The 18,251-nt window shown below is 32.7% G+C and overlaps 5 protein-coding genes across 12 annotated transcripts; 1 reads left to right on the top strand and 4 right to left on the bottom strand.

Annotated features, from left to right (window-relative positions):
- Positions 1-38: 38 nt before the first annotated feature.
- On the bottom strand, positions 39-1,367 carry LOC107365156 (bridging integrator 3). The gene is made up of 2 exons (XM_015932625.3): positions 1,171-1,367; positions 39-1,079 (listed from the first exon to the last, which is right to left on the bottom strand). The coding sequence occupies exons 1-2, from the start codon at positions 1,176-1,178 to the stop codon at positions 212-214; spliced, it is 876 nt and encodes a 291-aa protein (XP_015788111.2). The 5' UTR covers positions 1,179-1,367; the 3' UTR covers positions 39-211.
- Positions 1,368-1,446: 79 nt separating this feature from the next.
- On the top strand, positions 1,447-18,101 carry LOC107365157 (oxidized purine nucleoside triphosphate hydrolase-like). Of its 8 annotated transcripts, none has more exons than XM_089268600.1 (3): positions 1,447-2,050; positions 2,118-2,226; positions 17,361-18,101. In XM_089268600.1, exons 2-3 carry the CDS (start codon positions 2,183-2,185, stop codon positions 17,941-17,943), a joined length of 627 nt encoding a protein of 208 aa, XP_089124726.1. In that variant the 5' UTR covers positions 1,447-2,050; positions 2,118-2,182; the 3' UTR covers positions 17,944-18,101. The 8 variants fall into 8 exon arrangements, with proteins under 8 accessions (XP_089124726.1, XP_089124725.1, XP_015788114.2 ...); XM_089268599.1 differs by having other exon boundaries at positions 2,115-2,226; XM_015932628.3 differs by lacking the exon at positions 17,361-18,101 and adding an exon at positions 2,557-3,292.
- On the bottom strand, positions 1,705-2,036 carry Mocs2A (Molybdenum cofactor synthesis 2A). The gene has a single exon (XM_089268602.1). The coding sequence runs from the start codon at positions 2,034-2,036 to the stop codon at positions 1,764-1,766; it is 273 nt and encodes a 90-aa protein (XP_089124728.1). The 3' UTR covers positions 1,705-1,763.
- LOC107365061 (uncharacterized) lies at positions 4,150-5,980 on the bottom strand. Its single transcript, XM_089268598.1, has 2 exons — positions 5,894-5,980; positions 4,150-5,746 (listed from the first exon to the last, which is right to left on the bottom strand). Exon 2 carries the CDS (start codon positions 4,911-4,913, stop codon positions 4,284-4,286), a length of 630 nt encoding a protein of 209 aa, XP_089124724.1. The 5' UTR covers positions 4,914-5,746; positions 5,894-5,980; the 3' UTR covers positions 4,150-4,283.
- LOC107365155 (UNC93-like protein MFSD11) lies at positions 11,311-13,988 on the bottom strand. Its single transcript, XM_015932624.3, has 8 exons — positions 13,753-13,988; positions 13,139-13,320; positions 12,973-13,052; positions 12,632-12,910; positions 12,452-12,517; positions 12,239-12,346; positions 12,004-12,181; positions 11,311-11,933 (listed from the first exon to the last, which is right to left on the bottom strand). The coding sequence occupies exons 1-8, from the start codon at positions 13,852-13,854 to the stop codon at positions 11,594-11,596; spliced, it is 1,335 nt and encodes a 444-aa protein (XP_015788110.2). The 5' UTR covers positions 13,855-13,988; the 3' UTR covers positions 11,311-11,593.
- Positions 18,102-18,251: the final 150 nt, after the last annotated feature.

Genomic DNA, 18,251 nt, shown 5'->3' with positions numbered 1-18,251 from the left:
ACTTATTTAACGGGTTAAGATAATAAAATGAAGCTGAATAAAATAATAACATCCATTTATACTTTGTATGAATTACAGATGAATGAGTTAGAAATAAAAATTTAACAAGGTAAATAAATTTACATTCAAACTTGAATTGAGCGTTGTGATTTGATAACACTAAATAAAGCGACTAACGAAAAAGGAAAATACAATTTAAATGGATCATCAGTCATCCTCGTTGTTCACCGACAATTGATAAAGATGAAATAGACGAGAGAAGTTGATTTTGTTTAGCTGCATAATCATTCCAATTTTTGGTTGATCTTTGTTGGGATTCATTTGTCATTGTTGAATGAGAATTGAATGTGGCAAAAGAATCGCCCCAAAAGAGCAACTCTGATTTAATCAATCCTTCAAGGCAGGGTTGAAAATACTTTATACGATAATCAATGATAGCAGGGATTTGACCAGTGATAAGCTTTGATTGCTTTTCAAATTTTTCTTCCGTTTCAGCAAGTTGAGCTTTCGTTTTTTCCAAGGCCACAAAAACGTTCCCTGTTTTTTCTTTACGGTTTAGCTGGGAGACTTTGCTATTTAATTTGGTTAATGACTCTGAAAGAGTTTTGTGTTTGTTCAATTCATTTTTAACATCATTCAATATAGATTGTAGCTTTTTTGTTGGATCAACAATCATTTTCTGTATTGCCACTCCTAAATTATCACCGAATTCGCTAGTTTCACTGTTAAATGTGTGCCAATCTTGAACCAACTCACGGAATTCTGGGTAATATTGCTGACACAGTAAACTGTTGGCCAGATCTTCACTTAACTTGCATTCATGACGACTGAATTTGATTATACTGTCCATTAATTTTTTCCCACTCTTGTGAATTTTCTTTGTTGCCGAATCAACAGAATCTACTCTGAGTGTTAATTTGTTAACTTCATCAGGCATCAGTACTCCATCTGTAGTGTTGCTGCCACCAAAGCTTTCTATACCACTAATGTTGACTAAAATCGAGTCTGGATTGGGGGCTGAAGGCGTAGCGGGGGTAGATGATTGACCGAATGATGAGGTTATTTTTCGCAAAGGATTCCTGGAAAAAATATACAGAAAACAATATGAAAACAACAATTTGACAATCAGTAATTTCCTGAAACATAGAAGATTATGAATGTAAACCTTACCAACTCATTTTGAATATCCTTTTTTAACTAGGTGTCAAACTGGTACACCACAATGTAGTTTGAAGTATTAAAAATATTATTTCTAATAAAATTGAAGATAATCGATTGGGCTATAAGGTTACTAATTAAGAATCCTTCTCAATTAAAAGTTATTTTCATCTCGTCTTCCTCAAGAAAAATCAACTTGTTTACATTTTTTATGCAATCGTTTTAGATATCGATATATCGACAATAACCTCAAAAATGTCAACAAACTGTTGACATTTAATTTTGCTCAATGATTTTGAATATTTGATTTAACAATTTAAGTTGAAATTGTCCAGTCTATGAGATTGTTCCAGCGTAATCATTTTATTGTTTAATTATTAAGATCTGATTCAATTTTTACTAGAAATATCAAATGTTTAAAATATCGAGTTTCTCCTTTTTGAAGTTGTAGTGAATGATTTACATGTAGTTTAATAAACTGTTTCTGCAAGTGATTTCAATACTAATCAAAAGTATTATTTCTGATCAATTATCAAAAATTATAAATTGTTCATTTAAAGTCCACTTTATTTGGTTAATTTTTGGAGTTACAGCATCAACGTCTTTTATCCTCCTGTTATTGGTGGAATCAAAGCAATAACATCTGATTCATTGAGGATAACTGTTTTTTGTTGATGAACATATTCCTCATTAATTGCTAAGATCATGGTGGATTGCAGAACGTCCAGTTGAGGAAAAAGCTTGCTGCAAATGTATTGCTTTAGTTGATCATCTGTTTCCCAAATTCTTGGTAAGCTGATTGTTGTCTCAGGTTTTTTCAATAAGTCTTTAGCTTGAGCAAAAGCAATCAATTTAACTGTTACAGTTTCCACGGACATATTTAAAGATTTAGGTAAGAAGCAAAAACTGAAAAACAAACAGAACTCCACAATTTGAATTTATTGATACTTTTTTAGTAGTATAAACACGTGGAGTTGGCACAAGGTGAATATTTTTGATCCAATTGTAATACAATCTTCAGTTAATGGGTACAATAAATTGTGCAAAAATACTGAGAAATCAGTTTAAGTAAGTAAGATACTTAGCCTCAGCTGGTGAAGTTTTATTGATAAAAAGAATCATAACAAAAGATTGAATCTATATGGTTACTGTAACTATTAGTTGAGATATTTTTTGTTAACAAGCGCTAGGTTAACAATTAGTGAACTAAATTCAAGTTTAAGATTATCTTGGTAAATTTATGATGCAGATTTTACTGAATAGTCTAATGTCAAGATTATATGATCAACAGATAGAGTGTATGAATATTGTTATCAATCTACTCCTTATTTAACCAGATCTTGTTGCCATAATTGTTTCATTTCTATTAATCGTCTGTTCATTTGTAATTTATTTTAGGTTGCTTAAACGTGGAACAATAATGATTAGACCTCGTAAAATTTACAATTTGGTTCTAGTAACCGATCAGCAAAATAATCAAGTTTTATTGGGTTACAAGAAGCGAGGATTTGGAGTTGATAAATGGAGTGGTTTTGGTGGTAAAGTTGATATTGGCGAGGACATTGAAGTTTCAGTGAAACGTGAACTCTTTGAGGAATCATCTTTGATTGCTGAAGAAATTGTTAAAGTTGGTATTTTGTGCTTTGATTCCGACACTTATTCATGTGTCCATGAAGCTCATGTTTTCCAAGTTCCCAAGTTTTCTGGAAATCCAACAGAATCTGATGAAATGAAACCCAAATGGTTCCCAATCGACTCCATTCCATATGATCAGATGTGGAGAGACTTTCAATATTGGTGGCCTTATTTTAGAAAAGGTCAATTGTTCAGTGCTTTCTTTATGTACCAAGGATTGGAAGTTATTACTGATTATAGATTAATCACAGTCAATAATTATAAAGAATTGGAACCGATCGAGTTACTCGAAACATCCTTTTTAAGACATTCACCTTTTTTGTCAACTCTTGCTGCACCTCATTGATAAATCTTTCCAAAAATTTTAGGTTTTAACAATCTTAATATCTATTTCAATTTTTTTTGTTAACTGTTTCACTCACAAATGTCCAATAATCCTGTATTTCAATTGTCTTATTAAAAAGATCGAAATGATTTTATTGTTGTTTTTCAAACTAAACTTAATTTTATTTTTTATTACTGGTGGAAAACACAAAATTTTATGTCTTATGGTCGTGTAACTTAATATTGCAGTTTCGTTAACATTTATACAAACAGTATGAATATAATTTCATCTTTTTGTCAAATTCATTCTTTAATAAGCTCTTTGATTGTTCAATTAAGGGTTAGCGCACTTGTTGTATTTGCATTATTTGAGTTACCCACTCTTATTGCATGAAAATTTTCCCTTTTACCATAGCAAAGTTATTAATAATTGGCAGATTGCAAGAATCAAAAATGTTTACCAAGTATTAAGTAAAGAAGGGACAATTCTTGAGTCTGCTAATCACAAAAAGAAATATAAGCTAATTAAAGGGTGTTACACTTAACAGCCTGCAAATTTAGAAGATAAGAATTAAAATTGAGCTTACCTTAATCAAAAAATTTGTTGATATTGATGACATTGACCAATTGGTTTTGATTTCCTGTCTCTGGCGATTCATTATCTGTGTTCATCTTCATCAATATCAACAAATTTTAAGATAAAAGTAAGCTCAATTTTATTTTTATCTTCAAAATTTGCAGGCTGTTAAGTGTAACACCCTTTATTTTGATCAACGGTCTATGAGCTTCAACTAAGCTGACTATCAGACAAAATAAGTTTTGACATGATGCTAAGTTGTATTCTAGTTTATGATGATCAGGTTACATTAATTACACCTGTGTTTGATTTTCCCAACTGAAAAACCATGTGGCGAAATGACCTAAATAGCCAACTCAGTCACCAAAAAGGTTATGATCCATTTTATCTGTTTTGGAATAGCTCACTCTCATTGGTTAAATTTGCAAATGTGAATAAAAGTAAACAAGTTTAGGTTAATCATTAAAGGGTTTATTTATTACGTGTCAAACTAACATAGGATTTAAAATAAAACTGACGAAATGGGATTTTAAGATGATCCGAAAACATGGCATTTATTCAATAATTCTTTTATCCATCCAATTCGAGACTAATCTTCTTCTAATAGGAAATCGACTGCTTTTAACTGGGTAATGAAAGCGGTATCTTGCAGAACTGAAGCATATTTACGAAGAGTACGAATTAAACTGTGTTTGGCTGCTCTATAACTCATTCCTTCCACATAAATGGCCAATTTGGAGATAACTGATCGGAAAAATGGTTCATCTATGTCATTTAATGAAAGTTTAATCGTTTTTCGTTCACCATTAACATCTGGATAGAACACCGAGATCATGTTACTATCAAGTGATCCATACATTCCAGCAATAACTTCTGTTTTAGACCTGATTACCCACGATTTAAATCCATAGATATGAGAACGTTTCTCGGTGATCTCGATAGATTTAGCAAAAGATCGGCGCACATAAATCAAATTGACGTACTCTTTAACACGACCATTTTTTGTTTCTCGAACAGTCCAAGCAACCAAACCACTTTCATTGTCAATTGATGAATAATTATACTCCTTGATATTGTTAGGGGATTTATTTTGAACGAACCAACCAGTATGAGGATAAAGACCATCTTCCATTACGATTATTGGTTTATTAACATGATAACCGGGGTCAAGTAAGATGGTTCCTAATCTTGAGCCGATAGCAATTTTAATAGCAACCATACAGTGCTCTTTTTTCGCACTCGGAGAATAAATGCAATAGTTATCCGGATCTTTAACGACCTCTTCACATGAAACCAGACCAATAGAGGCTGCATAATCAGGGAACCGAAGAACAAGCAAGTTGAGAAGCGAGATAGCCAATCCAACACAGGACAGCCCATCATGGTACAACCTAGACTTGAATGAAGTGACAAACTTCACAAATGACGGATCTTCAGAACGTAAGTATTCATCATGAAACCGTATAAATGAAGGAAACGTGTTGTAAGATTTTGATGATAATTCTTGTTGTAAAATATCTTGGCAAATAAGCAAGAAATCTGACAGCTCAGGTTCATCACCAAATTCAGTAGTTTTTAGCTCTGCTAACCAAATGGGAGTTTCAAGAAAGTCATTGATAGCGGCTGCAATCTCAGTACCAATAGATTCATCACCGGACGACGATGAAGAGCTAGAAATATCGGTAGAGCAGCTACTTTCTCGACTAGACGAGCTAATTCCACTACTAGTGCTTGCTCCGTCATCATCGTCTTCGGAAAAATCTGTGTCGTCCTGTGAGGTTTCAACATTAGTTTTTATGTAGTCACCATCTTTGTCATTTGTCACTCTGGTTCCATAGAAGAGGTTTGTCGATGAGTCATCATCTTTCCCTTTATCGAGAGGGAAAGTGATGACTCGTGAATTGTCATTTGAAGGCCCATTGAGTCAAGATGGCCACTGAGAAGCTGATTCGTGAATGATATTGATAGGTTTGTCTTGTTCATTGATAATACCTTTCAGGCTTTCATCGCACTCAAAGGTATACGATAAGTTTGATTCATCTTCACTATTATCTAAATAAAACAAACAAACATAAAAGAAATGATGAAATAGAAATCAGAAAAATTGGATTGAAATATTGAGAAACAAGAATGAAAAGCAGGAAGAAAAAATAATTGGAAAGAAAAACATGTGAATAGGAAAATAAGTCATCTACTTACCCATACAAGAATCGAGCCAATTTATTATCAGAATATTCGTACAAAAACACCAATCAAATAATGTAGTATTTGAAGGACCGATGTTCAAACGAAAGATGAACAATTACTAAAAGACGAACGCAATAAATAGATTAAGAACCAGAATGTTATCTAGAAAAAAAGAGACAGAGACAGAGAGACAGAGAAGGGGTTTCTTAGAAAAGCTCGTGGCAACAGAAAGGAAAGAGTAAAATCAATGTAGGTTGCTAGTGACGTTGTTGATAAAATGTGAACTGAGTATGACAGAATTTATATATTCCTGAGGAAGTTATTGTGACTGTTTACTGAAATGGAGATTTTATAAAAATAGCTTGCAATAATGAAACAAGACAAATTAAACAATAAAAGGTTATACTCGGAAGGTTTATTAAAATCAACTAATAGGTTCAAATTCAAAGGTTACTTGGAAAGGGAAGAAATCAAAGATTAATGTATAAGATACTGCAGTGAAGAGGTTCAGAGAACCTGAAGGGACAATGCCCACTGGAGGGCGCCACTGAAAAAAACTGAATTAAAACAATTAATAAAACATTAAAGTTATTGAAAAACCATAAATTTAATACATATAACAAACTTATAAAAATAGATTTATGCATTATTTACAAATATAAATTAAATTTTTACATTAATTACATTACATTTAACAACATTGAATCATTATATCAATCAAAATATAACTAACAATTACAATTGAAAGATATAAATATATAAATTGCACAGTTATCAAACTCCAAAGCCAGCGATCTATACCCTAAGATTGATAATTCAATCTATTCCTACTTTCCGTCATTGCTGACCAAAGATAGAGAAGCTCCAACGACTCCCTATGAAAAGTATCTCGAATGACACCGAGATAACTCTTCGACATCAAACTAAAAGCTATCCGAACTGAATCAGAATTGTATCACAGCTAAGATACAAACTGAATCAATAGGAATCACAAAATACCAATCAGAGAATGCAATAAGTAGAGATTTGATACGACTAAACACGAAGATCAAGCTGGAAGCAAAAATAGAACGTTCTCACTCAAGTGAAGATGGAAGCAGAATTTATTATCATCTTGTAACTAAAATAATCCTTTACTAAAACTATAAAGCCATATGCAAATCGTTAGCTGAACATGAACTTTATCAATTTAATTATCTAAAAGATTTTATGGGCCTATGATTTAATTCCTGTTTCAAATCTTTAAGGTGCTTTCCTAAAAACATGTTGACTAACCTATGCATTATTTCTAGCTTTATACCTTCTCGGTGGCAAACAGGAATGAAGCTATAATCCTGTCTCCATAGAATTCTAAATAAAGTGAATTTAACCCCTACAACCGCTACTACTTGCGGGACATTCTCTTCTAACAAATCGCTGAGGACCTTAACTAAGTCTGCAAAACTTTTGGATGGACAGTTCAGCGATAATGTAAGTTCAGGATTGTACTCCCTGAGCCTAATCAGTTCATGTTCAGCTAACGCAACAACCGAACTTGTAGCACGCAAACATTCATCACAGCAAACTTTTCTATCTTTTATCTTTTTCAGTAAATATCCAGCAATATAACTATTCAAACCTGCCTTATCCGTATTATACATTGATGCATAGGTTAAAACACCATGATCTTCTCCAACATCATCAACAGAAAATGTTGAAAAAAACGTGGATAATTCATTCCTTGCCTCATTGAGTTCTGGGTTGAATGCTGCAAAGTAATCAGCAAGTTCAGCTTCAGGTGAACTTTCTGTTACAGCCGAACATGAGTCGGACTCCATTTCTGATGGCTCAGATCCTTCTAAAAAAAGTGGAATATCTTCATCTGGCTCACAATTCGCTCCATCAGGCAGAGCTTCCATGAAAAGAATCCTGCTAGATCTAAAATGCGCACGAAAGTGTGAAGTTGTGATGTGTGAACCAGACCTCTTTACCTGTGCAAAAAAGTTCTCCAGAATATCTTGATTCAATCTTCTTGTACATAAATGCTTAATATCTCTATCAAACAGATATGCACTTAAAGATAGAATGCCTCTTATTGTTTGAGCTAACATTTCAATGCAAAAAACTCCATTATTAGGAACTAATTCCTCAGCTGTTGAATTTTCACTAACGAAAAAGAAATATTTATTCTCAATCAGCTCCAGAAAATACTTCAGATAATCTGTATTATCATCGTCTTTCCTGAGGGCTGTTTTCCAAGGCTTTCCTCTTTGCTGCGAAAGAGAGGAAGAATTCAAGATATCAAAAAGTTTATCAAGGCTCTTGAATAGATGCCCTATCAATAAATTTTTTTCTGGACGAACCTTTAATATCTCTGCAGCAAATATAAAAGATGTTCCCACTGTGTGAGAAAACATTTGCGTTGCGTACCTCACTTTCATTTTCTCATAGCCAACTGGATTCAAATGCTTTTTCGTTAATTTGTAACACTGTTTCAGAATACCATTGCTACTTACCATTGGTTCGAGGTGCATCAGCACATCATTCCATTCAAAAGTACCTTCGTGCTCTCCGATTTTAACAAAGACTTTCTTGGTCATGCAGTGGTTGCGTATCAGTTTCAATATGTGAGGAACATCAAAAAGGAAATGGATTATTTTCCCTTCAAATTGAAATTGTGAATTGTTGGGATCAACATTCAATGCACTACAAAGAGAACGATTTTTGCCATCACCATCGCAAACTGACGCAACCACATTATAACCTGCATTGAAAACTGTTCCTAAAATATCCTCAAAGATTCTTTTCAAATGAATAGCAGTAAAACCCGTTTTAGCTACAAAATAATAACAAATCACCTGCTTCCACCTTTCATTTATACCTCTCAAGCCGAAAACAAGCGTTCCTTTTGCTTCTCTAGCTAATCTTCCATGTTTACCCATATCAACATAACCACAAACTACATCTCTTCTTGGTAAATATGTGAAACCTGGTTTGATATCAGTTTCATCAAAGCTGATGACACAATACTTATCAGACTCAGCTAGCTTGGTAGCATGACGTCGGAGAGTTAATTCAGTATCTTTCGAGATACCAGTCACAGAAAAATCATCGGAGCTAAATCTATCAATGGTACGGAAAGACGGAAGAGCAAAAATAGGCTGAATCATCCTAAAAGCCTGCTTGGACTGATGGTATATTTTGTTCGCTAGCTTCTTTGTTTGATAACTGTGCCTGCGACCATGAGGTCGCTTTGTAAAATTCAAAACACAACTATCAAATAGAGTGTATGAATCTTCATCCATGTATTTTTTTAATTTACTTCTATGAGTGAAAATGAAACTAGGATCAGGGTCAGTCCTCAATTTCAGCAGTTGATTTTCAAGTCTTTTGACTTTTGCTCTCAAGCTTACCAACTCATTTGCCTTGGTTACCTTCGCCCGCTCAACAATCCTGAATGGGATCCGCTTTGGAATGGCTCCATTTACCAACTTTCTCATATTTCCGGCCTGGTATATAGAAGATGCTGGGAAATGGCAACCACAGACAAGTTTGGACTTCAAATTATTGGAGTCAAATTCCCTGGGTAAACCATTCCGAATACTGTCCAGCCATCGTTCACGCAATTCTACTTTTGTCGGAAAATGGAAAAGTCCAACTTTATCATTCGTGCTGGTTTTGCACCCGATAATGACACAGCGTTTTACCACTGTTAATAATAAAGTTAATTTAATTGTAATATAATGATTAATAATAAAAATTGTACCCATTGTTGATTAATTTAATTTCTAATAAAAATACTAAATTAAATTGACCGCCTAAAATGCATTGAAAATTTTTCTAAGTTACAATATTGTAAAGTTTTTCCCTTGGGAATTGAATAAAAATCTAATAAAATAGTTTAATATATTAAATTAATCAAAATTTCGGCCAAAATACTCAAAAAAACGATCAAAAAAGAACCCTTACTTGTAATTTTGCCGAAAAAATACCCAGAAAGAAAAGAAAGAGCCAATAGAAAGAGAAAAAGAAAGAGCCAAAAGTAACAACAAAATAATAATAATAAATGCACTGTAAATACTACTACTAGCGCTTGGGGTGGGCATTGTCCCTTACTATCCTCAAAACCTCTCAATTGCTGTATCTTATGCTTTAATCTTTGGAAGAAATTGATGGAAAATTAGCTCAAGTCTGACTTATGCCATCTTTTGTCATCATTCGGATTATTAAAGTTAAAGAAACTTAAAAAGATGATAAATACACACACCTCTTCCTTAATGATAAGGTCATTATACCCTACTCGACCTCTTTCAAACTATCATCCTTTTAAACTGATAATCAGTTCAGATTAATCAATACAAATCTTGCTTTGGGGATCCAAATTGAAGTTTTTGGAGTTTCTTTTTTCCAATCATTGTCTATTTTCATACATTATTGTAACCAAATCACGTTTTATTGATTAAACAACCTCACATTGTGATATTTTAGATATTGTTACTTTTAGATGATCTTAGTAACACAAGATTCAGTTTTGTTGTCATTTTGTTTCATAAGCTTATTTTCTGGTTAAACATTAAGGTGGTCTCAGCAATTATTGATTGTTTTGAGATCGACAATTTGACAATTTTTAGATTTTTCATGATTAGGTTGCATATTGATAATCAATTTTGTGATTACAAAGTAAATTGGTTTCCCCTTTCATATTAGGATCTTATATAAAGATTTTGATATCTTTAATTATCCACAATCAAATTAAACCTACCTTGCAGTTTGACAAGAAATTTCTGGTTTTAATGCACTTCAAGTAGCCCGGAGTATTCCAGAGCCCGGAAAATCATTGATATCAGTAATTATTATGGGAAACTTCAAGTTGTCATTGAGCAATTAGATAATTTCCATCATAAAATTTCCAATTACCAGGGGTTTGGCACTAGTTTTAATCTCGTGCTTTAAATGTGATCGGGCAATGATAACTGTTCGAGGAGGATAGTTATCAATAACCCATAGAAATACAAAAAAGTATTATTGAGGAATTAAATCATTGATAAAAAATAATCGTTATCGATGGATAGATTGCTGGCCTGAATTTTGGCTGTTTTAGCTCAAGAACCTCTTATTACAGAGATTGATTCATAACAATAAAGTTGACCATTTTGGAGTCAATATTATAATAGATATTTGGCATTCAAGGTTTTGCTATCTGATATCTAATGTAAAGGGTGTTGCGTTTAATAAGGTGCAATTATCAGTTAGCCAAATGTAGATAAGAAGATGGACAAAGGTAAAGAGCAAGACATCTTACATTGTTAATCTTTTTATCTTCATTTTGGTAACTGATAATTGCACCTTATTAAACGCAACACCCTTTAGATTAAAGCTATTGTAAAAGGTTATTTCCAGGATTAATTAAGAATCTATGAAAATTGCTGAATAAGATTGAAATAGACAAGTTGCATACAGAGGTTAGTAATTTTAATACAATAGTTTTGCAAGTGAAAACTGAGCTCACCATTGATGTCGATCAATTTACAAAGTGATGGATGATTTGGAGGAAAAAATCTGTCCCTATGTTTCAAGATTTTCATCGCGACAAAATGTTCTTTACATTAAACAATTTGATTAAATTTACAAAAAATATCTTGATTTATCATTCAATGAGAATCATATTACTTGAAACGAGAAATGTTTTGAAAATATTGCGATGATTTATATTATATAATATAATCTGTTAGCTCAATTCTTCAAATCACAGTTGGGTTCAGTTTGGCCAGAAATTATCGCTTCCCTTGATTCATCAGTTATTATAAGTGTGTCTTTAACGTGAAAACTGAAGAAGAAAGCAGAAATTCCAATTGTACATGTAATTAATAACAAGATGCAATAGAGATGAAGGCCAATATAATCTGAAAGCAGGTACATGATTCCCATTGAAACTCCTTGTAAACTGGTGTAAATAGCAAATGGCGGTGCCGCATTGTTTGAATAATATGTGATAATGCATCTGCCTATTTGTGTCTCAAAACAGCCATCCGTGAATCCAAGAGCAAACGCATTAACAAAGGCCAATGTTAAGCTATTTTAAAAGAAAAATGTGATTAGTTTAACCGTTGAGCGATTCGTAGTTATAAGATTAACCAGCAAACCTGGGGTGAATAATTGCTGGATCGTCAGTGTCCATAGTCGATGCATTATTAGGAAGGTTGACGTAAATTGAAACATATGTCAAAATAGCTACAACGTAAGCAAAGACCAAAATATATTGTGGTTTCTTCATACGACGGCTCACAATTAATAATATCCCAGCAGCCACTTGACCAGCACCTAAAAGAATTATTCATTTGAGAATTTCTTCAATGATTCGATTATGTATTGTATTACCAATCAACATTCCAGTTTCACCAGCATATTGTTTCCTATTGACTCCAAACGCTTTTGTGTAACCAACTGATGTGGGATAAATTGTATTAAAAAATGAAAGCTCTAGACCTAAAATTATAACAAGATGATGTAAGAAACCTTAAAGTAATTTAACTGGACTTCCAATAAGCCAACAGAGTCAGTGGCGATTATTTACACTGCAGCTACACTAACCTGTATACAACATAAAGATACACAGCAAAGCCATCCTTTTTGTAGTCATAAGTTTGATCGCTTGCCCTGGAAATAGCACCATTTGTAACGAAATAGCATGGAAATATTAATATTTTAGATAAAAGGTAACATTAGTGTGAGACTAATTTTAGCAAAGTCACTGGTAATCGTTTGACATACCGAATACTTTGAATACTGGTTCAGATTTTTCTACTTCATCTGGTTTTTTCAAGAAAAATGTTAACATAATACCAATTATTCCGAATGATATAAGACTCGAATATAATAAAGTTCGAGTGTTTACCGATATATGTTCTTTCCCTTGAAATAGATATGTAACAGCAACATTACCAATAACAGCTCCACTTTGCATTATTGACCACATGATTCCAGCATCTCTGGTAGCACTTGCACCATTGCTAGTAAAACTCAGATATGTTCCTTGAGCGTTCCACATAACTATTGAATGAGAAAGATATAATTTACACCGAGAAAGTGATAAAAAATGAAATTGAAATTACGCGATGCTGATATGCCTGAGATGGCAGAGGCAATGTAAAGTCCATATTTGAAGGGAAACAAAAATGTGCCCAATGCAAGACTACAATCAGTTGGACAAGATATGAACAATCAAAATTTGGCCAAATTAGAGACAACCTTAGATTGTCAAGTAAATCTGATAGTTACTTGAAACCGAACGCTCCTAAGGCAAGAGCTCGTTTAGAGTTGATCAATGAAATCAATGGCGGAGTGAACCATGAAAAAACTGCACCAGTCCAATTAAGTATGCTTAAACTGATATAACCGCTCCATTTGAATCCATTCCAAGCTTGTTCATAATCCTCATTTATTGAATCAGCCACCAATTCCTGCATTTAATACAAAAAAATATTTCAAATATCGTTTTAAATCTTTGAGTCTTGATATTGAAACTATTATATAATTGTTATACAATTATCAATATAACATTGAAAGCTTGGAGATTGGAAGATTCAAGCTCACCAGTTATATCAAAATCATTGGGTGTTAATTACAATCGGCTGAAAACAACCAATATCGGAATGTTTTGTGATACTGTGTACTGATCAGTGAAAGATATAAAATATGCTAGAAATGATTTCTAAGCTCAAATGGTGGAAAAAGATTGGTCTCATTATTGGCATCTTTTTGAATGTCTATGAAAATCGGTCTTTTTAAATTCCAACATGTTTGACAGTTAAAGTGAATAGTTTTCAGGTTTGGTCAGGCATCGGTCAAGAATGGACCAGTCAAGATGGTTAAAAATTGAGAAATGATCTTACCTGAACATTGTTGAAGGTAAAAAATGGGAGTATAATGAAAAAATAAACTACACCATAGAGAATTATCGGCCTCAATGGAAGGATTTTATCGTCTGAAGTCATTTTGGTAAGATTTTAACACCTAATATTTATTAACTTTTTTAAACTCCAATCCAAACTTGAAATTTCATGAACAAAGAGGAGACTGATTTCAATACAATTGTCATAAGCTTATAAAGTGGAGTCGGATTTAAAGGTGTTTTCCATCAAGCAAAAATCGAGATTGAAAATCAATATCTCACTTGTTTATGACGTAGTCATTACGTCCCAATCAAAAAAATTTCAGTAGTTCTAATTAATTCCGAGGTATTGTTTAATTTGAAGATAATCAGGTAAGGAAAATCACTTTAGTTCAAATTCTGAATCAAAAATGAAATCATTGAATCAGAGCTTACAGATCTGTTGACCAGACAATGTAAAGAAAGATTTTCGCAAGTTCATTTTGATCTAGATCATCATTTTAGACAATTTACAAAGACTTATTGGTATTGTCTTGTTACTAAAAAGACACAACCAACTCAATTGTCACATTTATACACAAATCGACAAAAATTGAAACAAATGGGCAAAAACGGGTAAAAATATATTCCTTTCAAATTGAGACTCTGCTGGTTTGTAGGGAAATAAAAACTGAATTTATTTGGGTGATTTGAAAATTTCTCTGATGGACAGTTTTCGAGAAAATTGGGTTCGAAGTTGCAACTTGCAAAGCTTTTTGTACAATTTTGGAAGCAGATTTTTTCATGAAACTTCATTGTCGTTATGTAAACTTTAATGGCAAACCAGAAAATGCACGAATTTTGAGGGATAAAATTTTCTGTCTTCTGTAAAACAGATTAGTTCGATTTTCCCTTAAACCGATCGCTTTCTATGATCGAAATATTTAGACAGCTGAAAATTATCTTTTGGGGATAAAAATTGCTGACTAACATTTTGGATTGAATAGTTTTATCAATTTATAAGCATTTCTCTCGATTTTGGCCATTGGACATAAAACTTTGGGCAGCAATATTCGAGTATGGCATCACCTTCAATCATCATTATTTCACCAATTCAATCTTGCACTGATCAATACTTCAATTCAATTGACAAACTTTCCATTAGCGCATTCGAGTCATGATATTTGGGCTGTAAATGTACAAGCAACAGCTTATTAAACAAAACAAACTCATCTTAACCCATTTCTTGGTAAATAAAGCAGTTTTCTGGTTAAACTTTCAAAGGAAATGCAAAGAGTACTGCAAAAGACTCGACAATTTGAGTTAAGAGTTGAGACTTGGTGCGTTTGTAGGGCCATAAAAACCGAGTCTATTGATACTATTAAATGATTTATCTGATGAACAGTTTTCAAGAAAATCGAAGTCAAAGTTGAAACTTCGATCGACTTTTGTTCAACAATGAAAGCAGATCTTTTCATGAAACTTATTTTACTGACGTATCTTTTAATGATCAATCAGAAAATGGCCTTATTTGAGAAATAACATTTTCTTTTTCTGTAAAACAGATCAAGTTCGATTTCCATTTAAATCGATCGATCTCTGTGACAATAAGAGTTAGAGAGCTTAAACTTATTATTGGCCCACAAAAATTGATTGTAAACCTCATGGATTGAATCATTTTTCCAATTTATCAACAGTTATCTTGATTTTGGCCATTGGCCTTAGAACTTTAAACCTCCATATTTCGAGAACTGCATTACCTACGATCATCATTCTTTAATCAAACATTAGCTTGCATTATGGGCTTCAATATAATATGAGTAAATACACCTAAAAATGAATTTCTTTCTGACAATTAAGGTTTGTGTTTGAGTAACATTTAACTTTATAAAGCAAGTCTCAAATCTGATGCATAGTTAAGAAAATGCTATAACTTTTTTAGTGGCTTCTCAAATATTTTACTATTTCAATTTGTCATAGCCCATAATAAAGCCTAATGTTTGTTCAAAAAATGATGATTGTAGGTGATGCCATTCTCGAAATATTGAGGTTCAAAGTTGAACCGAACGATGGCCAAAATCAAGATAACTATCAATAAATTGAAAAAATGCTTCAACCCATGAGGTGTACAAACAATTTTTATGTATTAATACTAAGTTTCACTTCTCTAACTACTACGTTCACTGAAAGCGACCAATTTTAAACGAAAATCGAATTGATCTGTTATACAGAAAAAGAGAGCTTTTTCTCTTGGAATAAGTCCATTTTCGGGTTGCTCATCAAAATTTACATCAAGCAAATGAGTTTCATCCAAAAATCTTCTTCCACAATTGTATAAAAGCCGATCGAAGTTCAAAGTTTGACCTCGATTTTCTCGAGAACTGTTGATAGAAGAAGCTTTTTCATGGCATTAATAGACTCAGTTTTTGCTCCTGTAAACACTCCATAACTCAACTCTCAACTTGAAAGTCAAAGTTTCTTTCAATGATCTTTTAAACATTTCATTAATGTAAAAATCTGCAAAACAGACTATTTGACTAACACATCATAAGCTTTGTGTTTTAAAACTCATTTACCTTTATAAGCCAAGCATAAAATCTGGTAACATAAGTAGTCGATGCTATAACTTTTTCCGTAGCATCTTTAATGATATAAAACTGTACCATATTTTAGCTCATAGTAAAATCTAACCATTGGTCAAAGAATATTGGTTTTGGGTGATGTCATTCTCGAAATATCGAGGTTCAAAGTTTTAAAACCAATGGCCAAAATAAAGAGAACTGTTGATAAATAGAAAAAAATATTGAATCCATGATGTGTACAAACAATTTTTATCGACCAATAATGAGTTTCAGTTTGCTAACTCTTACGGCCACAGAAATAGATCGATTCAAGCGAAAATCGAACTTATCTGTTTTACAGAGACACAAAACTTTATTTCATGTAATAAAGTGCATTTTCTGGTTTGCCATTAAAGTTTACATAACGAAAATAAGTTTCATGAAAAAATCTGCTTCAATAATTGTACAAAAAGCTTTGACAATTGCAAATTCGAACCCGATTTTTTCGAAAACTGTTCATCAAAGAAATTTTCAAATCACCCAAATAAACTCAGTTTTTATGTCTCTACAAACCAACAGAGTCTCAAATTGAAATAAATAATTTTTCACCCAATTTTACCCATTTGTGCATTAATATGGATCCAAAATGTTTGCTTTAGCTTTGGTAAACCTAAACCTAAACCCAGCTGAGAACTCAAATTCGGGTTTGTAAGAGTATAAAGATCTAGGTGAGAATTAAAACTGAATAACAAACAGGACTCCACAATTCATTGATACTTTTCTTAGTAGCATAGTGATTCAATTGAGACGAGCGCTTAGCGCACATCAAATTGCATTAACACAAAATTTGCGCTAAATCTGGGACTTTTATTCGGTTATTTACTTATTATATCATTTTCTGGCGTGTATGCCACTTTCGACTGGGATCTAATATCGATATTACATTTGTACATCATTAACAGTTAGAGTGTATGAATATTGTTATCAATCTACTCCTTATTTAACCAGATCTTGTTGCCATAATTGTTTCATTTCTATTAATCGTCTGTTCATTTGTAATTTATTTTAGGTTGCTTAAACGTGGAACAATAATGATTAGACCTCGTAAAATTTACAATTTAGTTCTAGTAACCGATCAGCAAAATAATCAAGTTTTGTTGGGATACAAGAAGCGAGGATTCGGAGTTGATAAATGGAGTGGTTTTGGTGGTAAAGTTGATATTGGCGAGGACATTGAGGTTTCAGTGAAACGTGAACTCTTCGAGGAATCATCTTTGATTGCTGAAGAAATTGTTAAAGTTGGTATTTTGTGCTTTGATTCCGATACTTATTCATGTGTCCATGAAGCTCATGTTTTCCAAGTTCCCAAGTTTTCTGGAGATCCAACAGAATCTGATGAAATGAAACCCAAATGGTTCCCAATCGACTCCATTCCATATGATCAAATGTGGAGAGACTTTCAATATTGGTGGCCTTATTTCAGAAAAGGTCAATTGTTCAGTGCTTTCTTCATGTACCAAGGATTGGAAGTTATTACTGATTATAGATTGATCACAGTCAATAATTATAAAGAATTGGAACCAATCGAGTTAGTCGAAACATCCTTTTTAAGACATTCACCTTTTTTGTCAACTCTTGCTGCACCTCATTGATGAATCTTTCCAAAAATTTTAGGTTTTATCAATCTTAATTTCTATTTCAAATTTTTTTGTTAATTGTTTCACTCACAAATGTCCAATAATCCAATAATAATTTAATTGTCTTATTAAAAAAGATCGAAATGATTATTATTGTTGTTGTTAAAACTAAACTCAGTGTCATTTTTCGTTACTGGTGTTAAACACAAAAGTTTATGTCTTATTGTCGTGAATTCATTTAATGTTACAGTTTCGTGGTCAATTATACAATCAGTATGAATATAATTTAGTTTTTTTTGATTGTACAATATTTTGATTGGGCA

Source organism: Tetranychus urticae, chromosome 3, assembly GCF_039701765.1.
Source record: "Tetranychus urticae isolate SD_2017Ah chromosome 3, NJAU_TeUrti_SD_1.0, whole genome shotgun sequence".
In the NCBI taxonomy this organism is placed as follows: Eukaryota; Metazoa; Arthropoda; class Arachnida; order Trombidiformes; family Tetranychidae; genus Tetranychus; species Tetranychus urticae.
This window is presented reverse-complemented; position numbering and strand designations above follow the sequence as displayed.

What these genes read in the sequence shown, in the direction of transcription:
- Mocs2A (XM_089268602.1), bottom strand. Translation starts at nt 2,036, where the DNA reads ATGTCCGTGGAAACTGTAACAGTTAAATTGATTGCTTTTGCTCAAGCT.
- LOC107365157 (XM_089268600.1), top strand. Translation starts at nt 2,183, where the DNA reads ATGGGTACAATAAATTGTGCAAAAATACTGAGAAATCAGTTTAA. An exon ending in ATACTGAGAAATCAGTTTAA is followed by an intron (nt 2,227 to 17,360) that starts GTAAGTAAGATA and finishes AATTTATTTTAG; the next exon opens with GTTGCTTAAACGTGGAACAA.
- LOC107365061 (XM_089268598.1), bottom strand. Translation starts at nt 4,913, where the DNA reads ATGGTTGCTATTAAAATTGCTATCGGCTCAAGATTAGGAACCATCTTA.
- LOC107365155 (XM_015932624.3), bottom strand. Translation starts at nt 13,854, where the DNA reads ATGACTTCAGACGATAAAATCCTTCCATTGAGGCCGATAATTCTCTAT. An exon ending in CTCAGGCATATCAGCATCGC is followed by an intron (nt 12,911 to 12,972) that starts GTAATTTCAATT and finishes CTCATTCAATAG; the next exon opens with TTATGTGGAACGCTCAAGGA. An exon ending in ACCAGTATTCAAAGTATTCG is followed by an intron (nt 12,518 to 12,631) that starts GTATGTCAAACG and finishes TGCTATTTCCAG; the next exon opens with GGCAAGCGATCAAACTTATG.